Source organism: Candida parapsilosis, contig 005806 (assembly GCF_000182765.1).
Source record: "Candida parapsilosis strain CDC317 annotated contig 005806".
In the NCBI taxonomy this organism is placed as follows: domain Eukaryota; kingdom Fungi; phylum Ascomycota; class Pichiomycetes; order Serinales; family Debaryomycetaceae; genus Lodderomyces; species Lodderomyces parapsilosis.
The window spans coordinates 634183-654981 of record NW_023503279.1 but is presented as its reverse complement, the minus strand read 5'-3'; the positions used below and the strand labels follow the sequence as shown (position 1 = coordinate 654981).

The window sequence follows — 20799 nt, the reverse complement described above, 5'->3', positions numbered from 1 at the left end:
TTGTTCTTTTTTTTTTTTTTTTCATTCTTTAGACAAAGTACAAAGTTCCACCTTCCAAGTTGGCCCACATATGAAGGTGTGTGTTTTCTTGTTGGGTTCTTTCCAAAGCTTGTGTTCATTGATTGTACTTTACATCATATCGGAGTCACGTCACTAAGCTCATAGGTTTCTTCAATGGTGGTTTTTTCTTCCTATATACGGCAGTCTCGTATATATCTTATATTTACTCTAGCATTACTCTGTCCCCTCCCCCTCGTACAATACACGGTATTTATCTCTTGGAAACGGTGTAGATTACCAAGTGCTTTTTATAGTGATGCTTGATTGAACCAATTGTCATAGAATAGGTAGTGTCGTGAGATATGCAAACATGGCAATGATACCCGATTTTATTGTTGTCCCACGTTTTTGCAAAAAAAGTAAAAAAATTCAGCAACTGATAAACAGGACTTCTTCTGCTTATACTTCTCCAACAATGTCTACAGAACAGTCATTGCCTATTCCTGGAGCCGAGAAGAAAGATAAACAAGGGTCAGATCAAGGCCCAGACTTGCTAGCACCTTCGAGTGAAAGTGGATCCAAAAGACATCTTTTCCAATCGATGTCACCATTATCTTTATCTTTACCTGAAAATGGAGACACTACAACCATTTCGGAACTATTAGATGATGAACCAACTCCTGCTACAGAGAAGGCTATTGCATCGCTTGCGCCTATGTTGGAAACTTTCGCTCCCAAAACCAGTGCTGAGGATTCGGCATCAAGATTAGGGTCGATTTCATCATCACCAGGCGTTCCTGCATCAACTTCAGAATCCGCTGTGGAAGAAGTACAACCATTGACGGCTGAGAATTTGGGCTCCGGTGGTAAATCACATTCAAATCTGGTTTCGACATTTACATCTGTTGAAGGACAAAGGTTAAACAAGACCATTTCCAATTCTTCCAATACTTCACGCAAATCATTTTCTCAAACAACGAATAGAGACCCTGATCATGTAGCCAAATTGCCCAAAATTGGTAAAATTGGAGTTTGTGCCATGGATACTAAAGCGTTGTCGAAACCATGTAGAAAGATTTTGAATCGATTGATTGAAAATGGTGAATTTGAAACTGTTATATTTGGAGATAAAGTGATTCTTGATGAAACAATTGAGAATTGGCCCACTTGTGACTTTTTGATTAGTTTTTTCTCAACTGGATTCCCCTTGGATAAAGCAATTGCTTATGTGAATTATAGAAAGCCATACATTATAAATGATCTTGTCCTTCAAAAGGCTTTATGGGATAGACGTGTTGTGTTGGCCATTTTAAACCATGCTAATGTCCCATCACCTGAAAGGTTGGAAATTAGCAGAGATGGTGGACCGTACTTGGAATTGCAATTACTTGAACGATTGAAAGAAATTGGATTTTCAGATGAGAAATTACATGCATTGACTAATCAACAAGAGCCTGATTGGGAAATGGTTGATGATGATACCTTGAGAGTTGGTGACAAGTACCTCAAGAAGCCTTTTGTTGAAAAGCCAGTTGATGGAGAAGACCATAATGTCTACATTTACTACCCCAAAGCCACTGGTGGTGGTGGGAGAAAGTTGTTTAGAAAAATTGGAAACAAGTCATCGGAATTTGATCCAGATTTGGTATCTCCAAGAACCGATGGTTCATTTATTTATGAAACTTTTATGGATACTGATAACTTTGAAGATGTCAAAGCATACACTGTTGGACCAAATTTCTGCCATGCTGAAACTCGTAAATCACCAGTTGTTGATGGTATAGTTAGAAGAAACACCCACGGAAAGGAAATTAGGTATGTCACTGAATTGAGTCAGGAAGAGAAAATAATGGCTCGTTCGGTTAGTGCAGCTTTCAAGCAAACCATTTGTGGGTTTGATTTATTGAGAGTTAATGGGAAATCATATGTCATTGACGTCAATGGATTCTCATTTGTCAAGGATAACAATGAGTATTATGACTCATGTGCCAGTATTTTGCGCGGTTTATTCCTTGAAGCTAAAAAGAATAGAGATTTGATGAAGAATAGAGTACCAAAGAGTTTACAAACGAGTCAGTTTGAAGAAAAGGAACAGAAATGGGTTTTCAAAGGAATAGTAAATGTGATTAGACATGCTGATCGAACTCCTAAGCAAAAATTCAAGTATTCATTTAAATCGCCATTATTCATCAGTCTTCTCAAAGGCCACACAGAAGAAGTGATTATTCGTGCTGTTGCTGACTTGCAAGTTGTGTTGGAGACGGTCAAGATTGCTGAAGCCAAAAAGTTGGAAGATCCAGCTAAATTAAAACAATTGCGAATTGCATTAGAGAAAAAGATGAACTTCCCTGGAACAAAAGTTCAAATTAAGCCATCTTTGAACAGTGAAAACCCTGAATTGGTCGATAAAGTACAGCTTATCCTCAAATGGGGTGGTGAAGCAACCCACTCAGCTAAACATCAAGCATCTGATGTTGGTGAACAAATGAGACAGAATTTGAAATTGTTGAATCGTGAAGCTTTAGATGATGTTAAAGTGTACACTTCATCAGAAAGAAGGGTTATAACCAGTGCTCAATACTTCACCACTTCACTTCTTGGATTGACTAAAGAACCATTACCCGATGATTTCCTCATTGTTCGGAAAGATTTACTTGACGATTCAAATGCAGCTAAAGATTTGATGGATAAAGTGAAGAAAAAATTGAAACCATTATTGAGACAAGGTGCTGAGGCACCGCCACAATTTACATGGCCGCCAAAGATGCCACAACCGTTTATTGTCATTAAGCGTGTTTGTGAATTGATGAATTTCTATCATCAAATTATGAATTATAATTTTGAAACCAAAAACGTGGCTGAGTTCCAACCTAATTGGTGTTGTGGTGAAGATCCATACTTGTTTAAAGAGCGTTGGGATAAGTTATTTCAAGAGTTTATCAGTGTTGAAAAGACACATCCTTCAAAGATTTCCGAATTGTATGATACTATGAAGTATGATGCTTTGCATAATCGTCATTTCTTGCAGAAAATCTTTGCATATGATCCCCATGATGAAACATTGTTGGAAAGATTAAGAGAAACATGTGGGGATACTGTCAACTCATCAGGATTGGTTAGTGAGTATCCAATTAATATCTTGGCAATGAATAATTTCAAACTTCCTGCTGATAGTAATGGTTCTGCATCAACTTCGCATAGCAATTCAAGTACACAATTGCATTCCACAAACACAGCATCGGCTGGTTCTTTGGGTTGGGTATTGAGTGGTGCGAATCTTGGCGCTGGTGGGGATACTAATGGCAACAATTCAAAGAGTGCCAAAGCTCCAGAAAATCCATTTGATTATCCAACGTATGCTAGATTGAGAGAGTTGTATCGCTTATCAAAAGTCTTGTTTGATTTTATTTGTCCGCAAGAATATGGAATTAAGGATGAAGAAAAATTGGATATCGGATTATTGACATCGTTACCATTGGCAAAACAAATTTTGTCTGATATTCAGGATATGAAAAAGAATGTCTCATCACCATCGGTTGTCAACTACTTCACCAAAGAAAGTCACATTTACACCTTACTCAATGTAATTTACGGTTCCCAGTTGCCAATGAAGATTGCAAGAAATGCATTGCCAGAGTTGGATTATCTATCACAGATCGTATTTGAATTATACGAAGCTGACGATCCGACTAGTCCTTTGGGTAAGAAGCATTCAATCAGGATGTCACTAAGTCCCGGATGTCATACACAAGATCCATTAGATGTTCAATTGGATGATGATCACTATATTGGATGTATACCTAGAATCAGTTTGACAAGACATTTGGATATGGATTTGGTTACTCAACGTTTGAAGTCGAGGTTTTCAAGAGTATCGTTACCGAAAAAATTCACTCCTGTTAATATCTCGAGCCCCCTTGTTGGCGGTATATAAAGTGTTTACATGCTAGATCAAGTCATACAAAATAAATATTAAAATTAACGGTGCTCTAAATATTAAAATCTCTCGTTCTATATATATATATATATATCTTCTTCTTTTACATTTGCTCAAATTTTTCCCAATTGTCAATAATCTTTTTAATCTTTTCTGATTTCGTCAAGTTGTAAACATCAGTAAAGTACTCCTTTGTCAACTCAAATGGTTTTGCTGTCAAATTGGGGATGTATTTACCAATGAGGTCCTGTGGCTTGACTGAAGATTTAGGAATCTTTTTACACAAAAATCTTTGGAATGGTTTAACTCCATTCATCAAGTATGAAGAGTGGAATGGCACATCTATTCCCTTCAATGGAATAACAGCAAAACCTCTTTCCAATTCAATTGGTTGTGGTTTAGCCAATGTTCTTTGTTTAACTTCATCAATAATTTCATAAAGATGTTTGGTGACTTCCTCAATCGAAAGCTGTTGTTGTAATTTGACAATGTCAATCTTGTTCAATTTTATAACATTGAGCACATTGGTTAATGCATCCAATCCACGTAAATCACCAGCAGTAACATATTGTTGATTTTCGACATTGTAATTGACGATTTCCAATAACCATCCAGTTCTTTTGGACGTTTCATCAACAACAAATCTCAAAGCTGCATCATTAAATGTTGGACTAACTCTGCTTGGGTTAACAGCACACATACCATAGTTGGATCTACCCAATTCATCTCTTGGCACGGCAACTTGCATAGTCATACCACGGTAGAAAACAACATCAACCAAAGATTCAATTGGCATCACATTGGCCAAAGAGCTCAATGCTGAATATTCACCCAATGAATGACCAGCAAACATGATATCCAGTGGGATCAATCCTTTCAGTTTGATATCTTCATAAGCAGCCTTTTCCATCAATGTCAATGCCGGTTGAGTAAATTGTGTAGCTGATAACAATCCAGTTGGTGAAACAAATGTAAATGATGTAGAAGTCTCATCAATTCCCTTGAAAATCTTTTCTGATTTCAATTCACCATCTTCACCAATAGTTTCAAACATCATTCCAATATAATTGTCTCTAATGGCTCTACCTTTAGCACCACCAAAATGAACTGTCAATTCCTTAGGGTTATTTTGCACGATATCCAAAATCGAAAATCCATAGTTGTTGACAAAGTGTTTATCAGCTTTGTCCCAAACTTCTTTAGCGACATCGGACGAATTGTACAAGTCCATACCCATACCTTGTTCTTGAGAACCTTGACCAGTGAAAACATATGTGGTGATTGGTTGTTCAATTTCTGCTTCTCCGACCAAGACAGGAGTATCAGTTTCGATATTCTTGGTTTGGAACTTGATAATCTTACGACCATTAATCATACCAGTGTGTTCCATAGTTGTTTGCAATGTATCATTAGGTAAAACCATACCAACGAAGTCACACTTGAATGCTCTAACTCTTGAAGCAAAATTATTAGCAGCCCATTCTTCAACTAATCCTCTAACAGATGCTGAAGAATACATACCGTGAGTGATAGTACCTGGTAATTTTGCATAAGCGGCAAAGACACGTGAAACGTGAATTGGATTGTAATCACCAGAAACAATGGCATATGGTTCATTAGTACTTGGAGCTTTGGAAATCAACTCTTCACTTGAAGAAAGTGGGATTGCATTTTCAAATGAAACAGCTTCCTCAATAGTCTTCCCATGACGGGCAAAATAGTCAGTCACTGGATTACCATACGAAACGCCAGCTTCATAATTGACTTCACCAACTTGAATAACTTCCTTTGTGGGCAACTCCAAGTAAACTTGACCAGTAGTCTTGATTGATGAGTAAACATTGGCTGATTTAAACTTGTACAATGATTCACATCTAAATGTCAATACATCAAATTCAACATCCTTAGTCAAATGGAACCATTCTTTGGATCTCAAAACTGCTAAATCCTTAGATGATTTAAAAGCAACCTGAACTGGAGTTTCAGTAACTTTTTGGAATGTGTTTTCATAATCAACATATTCACCACGGTACAAAAATTGTGAAGAAACTTCCATAACTGGGAGAGAATCACGATAAATTGTACCAACAACTTCAACCAATTTCCCGCTAGGTTGATTCAATACAGCTTTGATTTCTGCTTTTGTTGAAACAACGTCATCCTTCTTCAATGGTGCAGCGCCAGGAATCATCTTGTATCCATTGGACAAATGAACCAACTTCAACAAGTCACCATCAACAGTCTTGGGGAAAATAGCCTTAATGATGGCTTGCCATCCAACAACAATGGCAAAATCCATTGGTGCTAAGGTAACTTTACCTGGTCTATTGACAAATGCCTCACATTTGTTACCAATGGCGTGGGTAAATTCAGCAATATCTTTACCAGTGATGGTAACTTCATCACCTAAAATTTGTTCTTCAACATTGATATCCAAGTTGTATGGAATTTTGGAACCAAACCATAACTTCCAGTAAAATTCTTTAATTCTGTCATTTCTTGAATCCATAATTTCGACAATTGGCGCAAAGCCATCTTCTGGTTGATACTTGTACAAGAACGGCAATGAAACTGGTGCGCCATCAGCGGTTCTGTGTTCAATCAAGGAGAATTGAATAATGTTATCCTTCAACAACTTGATTTCAACAACGGGGACCAAATCACCTTTAACTCTTTCATAAGCAGTCAACGTATGAGTCAGCTTGTTAATGACAACTTGTGAATGTGGAGTTGGAGTCAAGATGTCGTGAAGTGGGTTGGAAGCATGGTTGGAGCCTTGAACAATTCTATCAGTTGAAATAATGGCTTGTAACCAGTTCAATTCCGATCCTTGCAACAATTGCAACCAGGCTTGCTCATCAGGAACATTTGATTTGATTTCATACACAATTTCCGATTTGCCATCGGTGGTAAAAACATGATCAACTGATCTCAACGCAGTTGGCTTCTTACCTCCAAAGTATTCAACAACGGGGATTTTCGATGCATCACCGTTATACTCATCTTTGATTAACTTGGCAATATGTCCCTCATGTATGGAATCCAAAATTTCTCCAATTGGCTCATCAACTTTGTTGGTAAATTGAGAAGCAACAGGACCATGCAAAATACATGTTCTTTGCACATCTTCATCAACAACAGTTTCCAAATCTTCTGATTGCCACAACGAATCCTTTTTGAAAAAGAATTCAAAACGTTCATCCAAAACTGGTACAAATGGAGCTGGTTTTTGAGTTGGTCTTGAAGCACACATCAAAAAGAAGTCACAATCCTCTTCTGAAATCAATTGGGTCTTGGCTAATGGGAAATGGTTGAAAAAATCATCAGTAAACTTTTGAGGTGAATTTTGCAACTGAGCATAATTTTGAATCAATGACACTGTGTTTGCATCAGTAGTGAATCTTTCCTCAACACGCCTAAGATAATCAACAAAGAAATTTCTCAAAGAAAGGTCAATCCATCTGTTTGATTTCTTGACATACATCAATTCAATCAATCTATTGGCAACTTCTTGATAAGTCATGTCTTGTAAATCACAGACACCTTGACTGTTTTTACCAAACCATGGTTTTTGGAAATCTTTATTCAACTTGTCGATAATGTAATCCCTCTTTTTGTTCAAGCCTTCGATGAGCTTATTCTTTGGCAAGTTAAAAATTGTCTCATCCAACTCTTTCCAAAACATAACGGCTTTGGTGGCAATCTTGTGAATTGGCTCTCCCATTTCTGACTTGACGGTAACAATTCCACCAGTTGGCTTCTTATAAGTTTGTTCCCATTTGGAATCTTCAACACCAGGACATTGAGTAATCAACTTTTTGGCTTCCAATGAGGTCTTGGCTTCCTTGGCAGTCATGACTCTTGAACCAAATAAAACACCGTCAAATGGCATTGGTGGGTAGTTGAATTTGCTGGACCATGAACCAGTCAAGTAAGGATAGGTATCATCAGCAGATCCAAATCCAGAACCAGCAACCAAGACAATATTAGCACATCTTCTAATCTTGGAGTACATTTGAAAGATTGGTTGGTGGAAATCTTCAAAAGAATGGTGACCACCACCTCTTCCACCGGTCCATTGCAAAACAATTGGGAAATTTGGATGGGCTTTGGCAATAGTGATAACTTGACTAATGGCATCGATAGAACCTGGTTTCAATCCCAAATGAGTCAATCCCAACTCTTCGATGTATTCAGTCGCAACTTCCAATGATGGAACACCTGCACCAATAGTCAATGACTGAATAGGGTAACCTTTTTCTCTCAAGTCTTTGATTAATGGAATACCCCATTGCAACATTCTTGGATTGACATAGATCAAATTGATTCCCAATCCGTAACCTGGCTTGATATTAGCAACAACCTTGTCAATCGCCTTAGTCATCAGCACTGGTTCAAAGTAACCACCACCAGCAATTTCAATATGATAACCAGCATTCAATGAAGCAGCAACAATATCTGGATTGACCGTAGTTGGAGTCATACCTGGAACCATCAATGGTGCTCTTCCTAATAATTGAGAAAACTTGGTATTTACATAAGTCTTACCTTTGGAAGTTTTAACCAATGTTGGTTTATACTCTTGCAACCAGTTTGGAGCCCATTTGATTTTGCGGTCTTCTGATCTATGAAAAATTTCATGCTTAAAACCATATTCATCATCCAATGGGTTAGAGTCCAATGCACCGGCAATAATGATTCTTGCACCGGTACCTTCCTTGTTTCTGTGAGTCAAGATACCCAATCCGGAAACACCACCTGGTCCAAAGTCAAGAATATGAGTAGCTTCGTGATCGGTGGCCAATTCCCAATGAACTGGTAACTCAGTAATCAATTTAACCAATCTAGCATTCAAATCAACTGGTGATTTGCCTTGCAAGTTGCTTCCATCAAACGTATCATAAACTGGAATCTTCAATTCATTAAAGGCAATGTTTTCGATATCTTGCAAAACAACATCAGTGGCATCAGCTAAAAGATGGGAATGGAAGGGACAAAAAATTGGCAAAAATCTGTTGGAGCATTTCAATTTTCTCTCACTAAAAGGTATACGTGATTGATCCAACCCATTTGGAGCCTTGACATTCCTCAAGTTCAAGTTGAAACCATATAATGATTCTGGTGGACCGGACAAGACCAAGTTTCTTGCACCATTGATTAAACTAATGGCAATATGCTTTTCCTTTGGTAAATGAGCATTTGTTTGTTCAATAAATTTTTCAACTTTTGAAGTTGGTAAATCTCTGACAGACAACATGGGTGATGGTCTGCCTTCGCCATGGTTTAACGAATCTTGTAACATGGTCGGTGGCAAAGTGGTTCTTGGATAGGTACTCAAGCATCTGGACCCAATGAAAAACATAAATGAACAAGCTTTAATACCATTAGATAAGAATGATTCCCACGAGGAAGAGCCAGAAATGGCAACAGCTGTAATCAAACCTTGAGAATGACCAGTGGACCATGATGTCAAATCTCTCAACTCACCTGGGTTTAAACCCAACACTTTACAAGTGACAGCATAATGACACAATTGGATTATACAAATGATGGGACACGAAACGGGGACACTTAATAAATAATCTTGATCAGGGGTAGTTTCTGGATGTTTTAACCATCTCAAGATATTCAAACCTTGAGTATAAATCTTGTCAAATTCAGAATCTTGTTTAACCAACTGATTCAACTTATCAGTGATTGGAATCAACAAATCGTCAACAATCAAATTGGCTGAAACATTGTAAATTTCTCTCAATTCTTCAAAATAATCATCGGTATTACCTTGACCACCGAAAATTGATGCCAATTTTGCAGTCTTTTTAGCTGCGTGGTATAATAAATTAGATTCGGTTCTGGGGATATTCTGAACTGATTGATAGTAATTCTTGACAAGATTCTTAATCTTTGATTGAGTTGTTGGATAAGTTTCATCTTGTAAAATCTTGACTGCAAATGAATGAATATCATCAGTATCTTGTAAAAAAGTGGATTCAAAGTCTCTAATGGCATGGCGCAAAACTTCATCTTGGCTTGGTTGTTGTTGTTGACTTATGAATCCCAAAAACTTACCATACAATTCAACAGGACTAGCAGGTTCGTCATCGCCAGCAAATCCTTCAGTAGGTTGTGGTAGCGTCTTGGCAAATTCATCCTTCAATTGTGAATAGTTGGCGTATAAGGAATGAGGAACTAAAAAAGTATGTTCAATCGATCCATGATTCAATTGGAAAGGTCTATGAGTTGACATTGTTTTATCTGTAGTATTCTAAATATAAGGGTTGATGTGTTGAATCGGAACTTGAGGGAAATTAATATTTTAAAGTCAAACACGTCTATATCAATGAAATCAGCTTTGGTTTCGCCTGTGTTAGGTACCAAAATAAGTGAAAGGGGAAGGGGGGGAAAAGGGGGGGGGGCGAAGGGGACGTTGTAATCAAAAGTGTAGTTGAATAAAACCTAATCAAAAAGGAAGAATTCAAATGGTAAAAGAATAAACAAGAAGAATTGGAATTATATTTATACAATCATTTTTTACTAAAAATAAGGGTTAGTTGGTATATATGCCTAAATGTTGTATTGTAACCTCTCTCCCTCTTGTGGTAGATGCATAATTTTTTTTTTTCAACTTGTTGGCTTTTTTCTTAATTTTGGGATGGGCCATAGGATGGTTGATGGGAATTTGGCTTTGTGTTATCCAACAAAAATAAAACACAACATCAAAACAGAGGGTCACGTGCATGGTGATTCAACCCAAGCGGGTTATACAAGCTTAAATTATGGTGGGTTGATGATGGTGTGGAGGTTCGGACAACGGAGGGAGAGAGGGAGAGAGGGGAGGGGGGGCAGTTCAACGGTACTTTTTGATGCTTATAGTTTGTCCGGCGCTTACAAACCATGTGAGCCGCCTATGCCTACGCCTACAAGTATAGCCCACCTGCCTTGTATCATCAACTTGTGTATCCTTTACTTCCCTCTAAGTTTCTTCAAAATTAAAAAAAAAAAATAAATAAAAAAAAATAAAAAATTGAAAAAAGTGATTTCTCGGAGTTTAAAACAAATCAGCGCTTGTGTTTCACAAGTATTTGGCTTTCAGTTCTTTTTCTATCTTCTGCATCTATACCACACGTTTTTGTTGACGCTGGATGCAATTTTTGTTGTATTTAACAGAGACGAGTTTTTATATGCAGGTATCGTCCCAACAATCTTTTTGTAAAAGATTTTGTGTAACACGATATACGCCAACACACCAACAAAAATGTAATCTATATACAGCCAAACCTATGTTACCCAAAAAGCTGCGGTGTTCGAAACCATCAGTTCATATCTGGGCCGCAACTTATCACTATTGTCTCAACATTCCATGGATATCTTGCACATTTTCTAAGACCGATGGCGTAAAACATAGTCTACAACTCAATTGTTGATAAGCCTGATACAAGTTTGAAGAGCGTGCCTCTTGCTTCTCTTTAAAGTAAAATATGAAACTTCTGCCCTTCATTCAGAGGACAATGTTGTACCAACGCAAAGTTGTAGTACAAGCAGTACCCTCATGTCGTCCCATTTTCATATCGGGCATTTTGTTGATTAGGAAAAGAAATTTCGAACAAACGTTTGCGTCTCTAGTTTGTGCTGCTGGCCATTAAAAACGTTTTGAGTTTTTGCAAATGTAACCAACATGAAAGTCCAGATGGTAATGTTTTGTTTCTCACAATTGAATCGTCGTCTGTGCGTAGTCTCGTGGATATCACGTATTATATTCACCAACGAAATGTGAAGCATTAACTATACAGATGCAAAGTAAGCTTAACATGATTTTGGAAGGGGAAACCTCTTGCGAAAAGCATGGCCCGACTTTGGTCTATATAGTGGTAACCTTTCGCCTCATTTAATGACTTACACTTTAACACATTATCTTTCTTTGCATCAAAAGTTGTGCAAATTAAGAGGAAAAAATAAGAACAAGATAAATTGTTGCAAATTTGTGCAACTATATCACCCAGTTTACATAGCATCGACTCTTGAGATCTACCCACTATACACTTTGAATCGAACTCTCTTCCGTGAACGTAACCCGTGCTAACCCAACCGTCTTGTCTTCCAAAATTATAGTACAAGTATGCATTTCTTAAAAAATTCTCCCCCAATGATGACCACCCAAAATCATCAAAGATGCCGAGAATACATGTGTCTTGATCAGATCTCTTGTTTTGAGTATTGTATTCTTTCACAGTAAGCACAAAATCTGCCAATGGTGCATCGATCGAAGCACCCTTGACGAATTCAAATTTGATGTTATCATGACTATTTTTCAAATCACAATCAATAACGTAAGTTTGTAAAGACTTTGAATAAGTTCCATTCAATTTCTGTGCTATACCTTTAATGATATTTTTGGGCAAATATGAATAAGCAGATCCAATATCTAATACTGGCTCAGTTGAGTTGGTGAATGTTTGACCTTTAAAAGTTGCTGATTTGGATGGCACTGATCCAATTACATACTTGGATGTTATTGGCAATGTGCTTAAATTGCCCTGAAATTTACCATGGTCAATTCCACCAAATAAAATCGTACCTGAGGAGCTTGTCGGTTTGTTCAAGAATTGAAAACAATGCAATCATATTCCACCCACTTGAGCTTTTCCATCGAAAACAAGAAACTGTGGATCCCTTAATCATCATCCATGATAAGACACAAATTGCCGTACCGTTAACTGTCTGGCGGCGATACCTCTTTTTGTCTTGGCCATCAACTTTGAAAATTTATACACCACGCTGTTGAAAAGACCTATTTCGCAGTTGCTTGTTGTCCATTCGAGTAGCTGGCTCAACAAACACCATATCGCTATTGACTTCCAATAATCCCGTCTTTCGTTTTCACTCGTGCAATTGAACCATCAATCCTTTTGATTAATGTGTTTGATTGTTCCGTCAACGGAAATATAAAAGACAATAAAGAGTTCAAAAGACAATAGAGCCAGTTTGTAACGAGGCACGATTCTAATAGGGCGATACGGGACCCTATCAAAAAAGTCCAACTGCTACTTGTCACTTTGTTATTAGGTTCAATTCCGTACTTGTTTCGTGGTATGGATTACACCATTCCCATGTCCACAGTTCGTAGCAAGCAAGAACTAGATGTATTATAAAATAACCACTTTTATATTACTACAATTCCTCAATAGAGCTCTCGTTAGTGTATTTAACCGTTGCAATGCCAACTTTCCTCTCTTCCAAGTCATATTTCATGTAAGCATTCTGCAAGAAATTATCACCTAATGTAGAAGATCCATAATCATCAAAGATTGCCAATACACAATTGTCACTTGAAGACCTTTTACTATTTTCAAATGTAGTAATGGGCACAAGAAAACTCGAAATTGGTGCCTCCACTTTAGCATTGTTGGCAAAGTTGAATGTCAAATTCACGTATTGATGGTGGCAGTCAGCAACATAGGCCCCCAATGAATCCACAAACTTACCTTTAATTTGAATGGCAATAGCTTTTATGACATTTTCCGGTAAATATGACCATGTAGTGCCCAGATCGAGAAGCAGAGACGTCGATGTTTGTATGGTGTGTCCATTGACTGCTACTGATTCGAGTCCGATATCCAAACTATCATTGGACACTATTGGAACGTCAATCAATTCCCCATGATACTTTGCGTGGTCAACTCCCCCAAACAAAATTGAACCTTTCTTACTCGAAGGTGAGTTCAAGTATAAGGAATACGCCACTTTGCCGATAAATCCTTGCTTCTTTAACGTGATTGGCAAATTGTCATAAGTCGAGTGATCTTTGGTTCGTTCAAGTTGAGTGAAACCAATACCTAAAACTCCAACATCTGAAGATGAAGAATTGGCAACAGCAAATTGTTGACTTTGAACGGAAATATTTCCGATTGTTACCGTGTCCTTGACAAAAGTTCCATTAGCTGACGAGTCATCGGCGTAGTGAATGGAGAATGCCTCGTTTAAATCCTCACCAGTGGTGGAATCTTGAAGTGAATAAGTACCGTATTGTTTACATTCAACTTCGACGCAATCAGCTTGTTTGTCAATAACCCACAAATCACTTGACCCAGTATCAAATAAAACATTGTTCTTTGCCTTTGATGATCCAAGCTCTAACTCAATCCCGTAGTAAGTTTTTTCATTCCTTAACGATGACGAAACGTAGCCACGCTTGTCGATAGTGATTGGCCCATCATTGCGAGTCACGTCAAACTCAAACTGAACAAACTTGTTGGATTTTTTCTTAATCGCAGCCCCGTTGCAAATATGGGCACAAGACAATGCAATTAAAGCAACTTGATAAAGTAAAACCATAGTGGGTGCTAAAGTGTTTTTCCAACGAGGGGGATTTCAAATTTGAAACCATTTGCACCCTTATATAGATAGAACCAACAACCAAATCTTAGCTTTGAGTTGATGCTTAACCGAAAGGTACAAACAATGATGGAAAAATTTTGTGACACACGGCATAATTGAACTTAGATAAAGTGTGGCACCTTCGATTACCCCAAATCGAGTTGAAAACGCCAAATTTCTGATTTCCCTATTGTGATCAGATCATGACAAATGTGTCGTTTCAACATGCCGTTTGCGGAAAATGGAATAAGGCGCCCAATTAAATCCGCGCATGCGCATCTCTTTGTCCAACGTGTGACACTCTTCAATTTGCACTGGAACAGTTATGCCAGCTTGCTGCACTAGGACAAGTGGATAGAGATTCAATTGACTATTCGGCCACTTCTCCAATTAACTCAAACAAAGCAGCCGATGACGTTGGACTTAGCAAACTAAAGGAGGCTGTTTTCAAGTCCTTTGTTGGGGGATTGGTTATAAAACTTGTGGTTTTAAAATTGACAGGCTACTGTGTTATTGACTTTGCTATGAAGGACACGATTTTAATCTCGAGACCAACATCCCTCACCGATATACTCTAATAATCTGTTCAATTTTTCAACCCTAGGATAGGTTTAGAATATCATCTCTAAAGCACGATGCTATGAATACTGTACCACGCGTTTCCCTGATAGTCACCTAGCAACTGTTTCTGCTGCCAATTTGAGTAATCTGGTATATGCATCTTTGCATGGTTTTATGTGCTTCAGTTGTGAGGAAAAATTATCTTCCGATCTCTTTTTTACAACCAAGATCCATCGTTTCCTTAGATCAAACAACGTCACCCTAGCGAAGCATTTCCATTCTTGGCGCCCCCACCACGCACTTCCGCATTATGTCACGAATAATCCTCAAGTCGTCATTCGGATTGGGATCACTTGGGATCGCGTCCTACTTCTGGAGTTTTGGAAAATCATCCAACACCCCATCTCCTACGTCGAATCCTTCTACACCATCGTCAAATTTGCCAGGTCCACCGAAATCCAATAGAGACACTGCAGTATTTGACCCTTCATCAATTAATCCTGAAGCTTTTTACAAGTACGGTTTCCCTGGTCCAGTTCATGACTTATCAAGTCATTCTGAGTTTGTTAGTTGTTATGATAGAGCAAAACGCAATCCATATTGGGTGATCGAGCATCTTACCAAACAATCATTGACACGAAACTCTGATTCAGGAGATCGTAAGAAATCCATCTTTAAGGAAGATGAATCGATCCCTATTAAATTCAGAAACAAATTACGTGACTATTTCCGAAGTGGATATGACAGAGGACATCAAGCACCAGCAGCTGATGCCAAATATAACCAATTGGCTATGGATGAGACTTTCTTGTTGACCAACATTTCACCACAAGTGGGCGATGGATTCAATCGTGATTATTGGAGTCATTTTGAAGATTTTGTTCGTAGATTGACCAATTCTTATGATAATGTCAGAGTCATGACTGGTCCATTGTATTTACCAAAATTAATGCCCGATGGGAAATATAGAGTTAGTTATGAAGTTATTGGATCACCACCAAATATTGCAGTGCCAACTCATTTTTTCAAGTTGATTGTAGGAGAGAGAAATGGTGATGACAAGATTAGTTGTGCTGCTTTTGTATTGCCCAATGATGTCATTGATAATAGCACTTCATTGACTAGCTTTCAAGTGCCAATAAATGCTTTGGAAACCTCAACAGGATTGGAGTTGTTGCAAAAAGTGCCATACTTCAAAAAGAAGGATTTGTGTAAAGAGGTAAAGTGCGAAATCATAGTAAGAGAGTTTCCAAAGCAGGTGAACAATGTGTTGGCCTTGCCTAGCGGGAAATAGATAAATGTAGATGTTATTTATAGAAAGAAGTTTTTTTAGCTTTTGAGATTGCTTTGTTCTCTGGGACCAGAAAGAAAAGAACGATTCAACTTCTAGGTACGTTACCTTCATCTAAAATCTAGATTCAAATCTCACATCGGTGAATGGAATACAATTTAGTGGAAGAGCTCACTAAACCCATATCATTTCAACAACCTGATCATCAGGTTCCTCTACACCCCTCACTCTCCTCAAATACACTCATAAGTTGAAAAATTAAAATTAAAATTGACTCTATCTAATAAACATCCTTTTTCTTGTTTAACTTCATTCTCCTATTAGGTATAGTTATCGAAACAAATCTTTAAATATTGCACTGAACAAGTAATAAAAAAAACAAATAATAAAGACTCACAACGCTTTGAATGTGGTAAATTGCTCCTCACTTTGTTTTCCGAATGTAATAAAAATCCCTTCTTACATCAACAAAGCGCAACCAGCGGCAACGGCACCAGCAATGGCGAATGAAGCACCAGAAGCGGTCATACCGGCATTGTTGTCACCACCAGCACCACCAGTAGAGTTACCAGCACCGGCACCACCAGTAGAGTTACCAGCACCGGCACCACCAGTAGAGTTACCAGCACCGGCACCACCAGTAGAGTTACCAGCACCAGCACCACCGGTAGAGTTACCAGCGGCACCAGCGGTGCTGTTATCTCTCTTGACAGCAGTGAAAATTTCATCTCTTCTGTGGTTGTTTCTAACCTTTGATGAGGCTTCCTTCAAACTAGTCCATTCAGATGGAGAAACAATAACGGTGGTGGTGGTTGGGTGAGGAGTCTTGTTGAATCTACCATATTTGTGAGTGGTTTCAGTAGCATAGACAGTGACAGTTGGAGCTGACTTGTGGTCTTTTGGACCTTTACCAGCTAAAACAGATGAAACAGTGAAAGCAGTAGCAATGATTGAGTACTTCATTGTTGTATATGAAATCTGTAAATGAGTTGAAGTAAAAAAAGTAGGAAAAACCAAGAAGAAGAGCAAAGTGAGAGAAAGGAGAGAAATTTTATACTTTTAGTAATAAAAACGATTGGCAATTGAGTTTTCATTCAATTTTTTCTGTTTTTTTCTCAGCGTCTAAATTTCTTTTTTCTGCAAAACAATACAATAGAACTAATAGTGGTAGTGTACGAGTGTCCAATTATCCATACAAATTATTACACAAACTTGAAAATAAAAATTCCCGCAGTGTTTGCCTAATTCGTTACAATACACAACAAAAAAAAAAAAAATATACACAACGTGCAATAGACACTACAAACTGTAAACAACAGTATGTTAGCATATCGATACCCGAAAGAAAAATAGACGATGGTAGCCTCATGAAGCACTGGTCTGAGTAGCTATTTGAATCGTACATTATCTCGTGATTGTACTATCTAAGCGCCGAAAAGGAGTACTTTACCTCCTCCGCCCACTGGAGTGAGTTTTGTTGTAGAGCTTTGATGGTCGTGGAGGAGGGGAGTTGCACAACAAAAGTAGAAAGATTGCATCTTCTAGGTTGATACACAAAAATGCACACTTAGGCGCCACACACTCTTCACTCCGACAACGCTTGTACCATGATGAAGAGTGCTACATGGCGTTATTTTACTATGACGCAGAGCTGGGTCAGGCTTTCCTTTATAGCTGACTTTAAGTGCCCTTTCTGTTGCCGTGCCCTTTGACTAACCAACACACGACGTTATTATACGGGAGTTGCATTAGCTCATTTTTTTTCTTCGTTAGGCGCACGACTTTCTGAATTAATTTAATTAATTTTTTGTTTTTGTTTTGTTCCGTCGGTTACAATTCATTTGCAATAACCGGTAACAGAATGGATACGAAAAAAAATAACCAAATACACCGGCTTTAAAATTATTTCAATATTCAGCTAGAATGAATCAGTTTTAGTTAGACTTTGTTTGTGCAATGCATTACATCAGGGACCGCTCTTTTACTTCAAAAGCTCCTGTTTTACGATTGACTCCGTCGTGAAGGAGCTTTGTCAAATACTCTTCCGCAACGGCCGGACTTAGTCACTGGAATAGAAAACTACTCAACTCGGCTCGATTACTTACACAAAAATAAAAACTCTAATCCACTAAAAGCTCGATACAACAGTACGATATTGTGTCATCAATGTTGCAGTGTTCCTGAGCAGTCGTCAAGTAGAACCCGGTACTAATCTCGTTGCGCGGTGATATGATTCTTTAAAAACCATGCAACAGGCCTCTGTGCGTATCCGACAACAAACAGCCTTATACGTAGTATAAACTCTTTCCCACAACATAATTTTGACAAATGCATCATCGTGGCCAGCGTTCAGGATGAGTGATGTAACCTAGTAGTGGTTTGATGATATCACGAAACTGCTCAAAAGCAAAATCCTCAACATCTTCATCGCTCACAAACACTCTACGCAACTTGGGGCATTTTGCAATCATTTCAGGTATGAATTTCAAGAGACTTTCTCTCCCGGCATACAGGTGCCGCAAACTATTTCTGTATACCGAGAGCAATTGCAAGTTGGGACAATTGATATAATCAGCACAATTGGGAGCAAGGTTATTGTAATCCATTTTCAAAACAGTCAATGACTTGGGCAGAGTAATCAAAAATGGTGGCAACCCTTTGGTTAGACCATGGGGAAGGTCTAGAACTCTGAAGTTAAGAAGGTGCTCAACGGATCCACGAACAGGGCTGTCATTGAAACTTGTCATCTTCAACTCTTCCAAACCTGGTGGTAACTTGTCCAAATCTACATCGTCAAAATCAACCGTTTCAAACGTAAGTGTTTTCAAACGATCATACGACCTCAAATCTGGCCATTGGCAAACAGTGCCAGTTGTACATCGAAGAAGAAAATTAACAATTGATTGGGGTAACTGAATATCGTTGGACTCCTGCGGTTGAACTGAGCACAAATCCAAATAATACAAATTGGGGAACTCAGCAAAGTTAAGATTCTGGATCCGAATAGGTTGATACCATGACTGAATAAAGAGTTTTCTCAAACTTTGAAAAGTATTTGGCATTTGTTTAAGGTAATGACCGTTGACCAACATTGTAACGTACATCAAGGTTGTGGGGAACATTTCCCAATTGAACTCGACTCCTGCTGAGAGTGCAATGTCAATCTTTGTCAAGTTGGTTCCTTGTAAATGACACAAGCGTAGTTCGTTGTCATATAAATTGAGACGTTGCAAGTTTTTGGGAATGTCAATGTTATTGGTACCCGTGAAGCGATTACGACCTAATTCCATCACTCGTAGATTTTTTGCTTGATAAAGATTGGTGTTTCGAATTGAACTCAAAAGGTTACCTGACAAATCAAGTTTATACAAATTTTTGGGGAACTTGACATCATCAATGCAGTCAATAGAAGAGTCTGTTAATGTCAATCGATTCAACTTATCGCACACAGACAACCCGGAAAAGAGTCTACCACAATTGAGTTTAAAGATCTTTTCCAACACCAATGTTTGTAAGTTTGGTAAATTTAGCTTGGGTCCAAAGTAAATTTCCTTATGATTTCTTAATATCAACGTCTTCAACAGTGGCGGTGGCTTGAACTCATGCTCAACCACAAGCACAAATCCACCATTAGCGTACATGAATTTGACCTCGCCAAATGGACTTCTTCCAGGAATTTGGAAAACAACTCGGTTTCTGTTGAATAACCTTTGTTGACAACATTTAAAGCTGAATTCAAGTAAAGTCAATGAAGGGGGAAATTCTGGTGTAAAGAATAATATCAAATCCGGACAATCAATTACTGTCAATTCACAAAGTTTGGCATACGCTTCTATCCCATTCAAAGACACCATTTTTGTACAATTCAACGCCAACTTTTCAATAGTTTGCGGCAATTGTATATCCAGTAAATGTTTCATGTATCCCCTCTCCACGTTGCTCTTGAACTTAAACAGATTAAGATTACACAAATACGTGAAATCCATCAGCGAATGCAAATTCTGTGTTTCACAAATTTCTAACTCGGTTACGGATATCGGTAACACATAATTGTTTACTTGAGCGTCAAAAAGTCCCAATTTGACCAATGTTGGTGGTATTGGATACATTGCCATTGGAAGATAGTGATCAATTTTCAATGAGTCAAGATCAGAAGGGAAAGCCTTCGTCCATTTGAATGCTGTCAAATGATTCACTTGAGACTTCAACTCAACTGTCCTATCAATGCTTAAGTCATACACTTCGACATTGTCAAGAACTCTTTGCATCTGTTCTGTGGTGTTGTACGGCAACGCCTCAATTTTGAATTTGATCCCTTTCAAATCCACACCCAGGTCTAATAATTGACATACAGATATGAAATCCGATTCTATCAACTTGGGCCTGTAATTCAAGTGAGACTGTTGATGATGAAAATCCTCAATGAAAAGTTCCCCCCCAGGGTGCAGCCAGGTCCATGTTTTAGTCACCTTCACAGTTGGCCTTCGATAGTTCAACAACATGGATGTTAATTCTGGTACAGTTTGTAAGTAATCGAGAGTGTCATCGTCATCCATTAGGTAAAAAAGGATGTTTTCTATTATTTCCATTGGAAGCGTGGGTAAGGTTGCAGTGGTCATCGTCTGTATGCCGGTGT

General features: G+C 38.2%; 6 protein-coding genes across 6 annotated transcripts; 2 read left to right on the top strand and 4 right to left on the bottom strand. All coding sequences in view use genetic code 12, as the record gives it.

Annotated features, from left to right (window-relative positions):
- Positions 1-370: 370 nt before the first annotated feature.
- On the top strand, positions 371-3934 carry AFL1 (inositol polyphosphate kinase; the record flags this gene model as incomplete). Its single annotated transcript, XM_036807638.1, has 1 exon — positions 371-3934. The coding sequence occupies one exon, from the start codon at positions 371-373 to the stop codon at positions 3932-3934; it is 3564 nt and encodes a 1187-aa protein (XP_036664455.1).
- A 106-nt stretch (positions 3935-4040) lies between these two features.
- On the bottom strand, positions 4041-10184 carry FAS1 (tetrafunctional fatty acid synthase subunit; the record flags this gene model as incomplete). Its single annotated transcript, XM_036807637.1, has 1 exon — positions 4041-10184. One exon carries the CDS (start codon positions 10182-10184, stop codon positions 4041-4043), a length of 6144 nt encoding a protein of 2047 aa, XP_036664454.1.
- A 2921-nt stretch (positions 10185-13105) lies between these two features.
- CPAR2_302640 (pepsin-like aspartic protease) lies at positions 13106-14269 on the bottom strand (the record flags this gene model as incomplete). The annotated part of the gene is made up of 1 exon (XM_036807636.1): positions 13106-14269. One exon carries the CDS (start codon positions 14267-14269, stop codon positions 13106-13108), a length of 1164 nt encoding a protein of 387 aa, XP_036664453.1.
- Positions 14270-15182: 913 nt separating this feature from the next.
- CPAR2_302630 (ribonuclease) lies at positions 15183-16166 on the top strand (the record flags this gene model as incomplete). Its single annotated transcript, XM_036807635.1, has 1 exon — positions 15183-16166. One exon carries the CDS (start codon positions 15183-15185, stop codon positions 16164-16166), a length of 984 nt encoding a protein of 327 aa, XP_036664452.1.
- A 456-nt stretch (positions 16167-16622) lies between these two features.
- Positions 16623-17126, bottom strand: PGA14 (Pga14p; the record flags this gene model as incomplete). The annotated part of the gene is made up of 1 exon (XM_036807633.1): positions 16623-17126. One exon carries the CDS (start codon positions 17124-17126, stop codon positions 16623-16625), a length of 504 nt encoding a protein of 167 aa, XP_036664451.1.
- Positions 17127-18496: 1370 nt separating this feature from the next.
- On the bottom strand, positions 18497-20782 carry CPAR2_302610 (uncharacterized protein; the record flags this gene model as incomplete). The annotated part of the gene is made up of 1 exon (XM_036807632.1): positions 18497-20782. One exon carries the CDS (start codon positions 20780-20782, stop codon positions 18497-18499), a length of 2286 nt encoding a protein of 761 aa, XP_036664450.1.
- Positions 20783-20799: the final 17 nt, after the last annotated feature.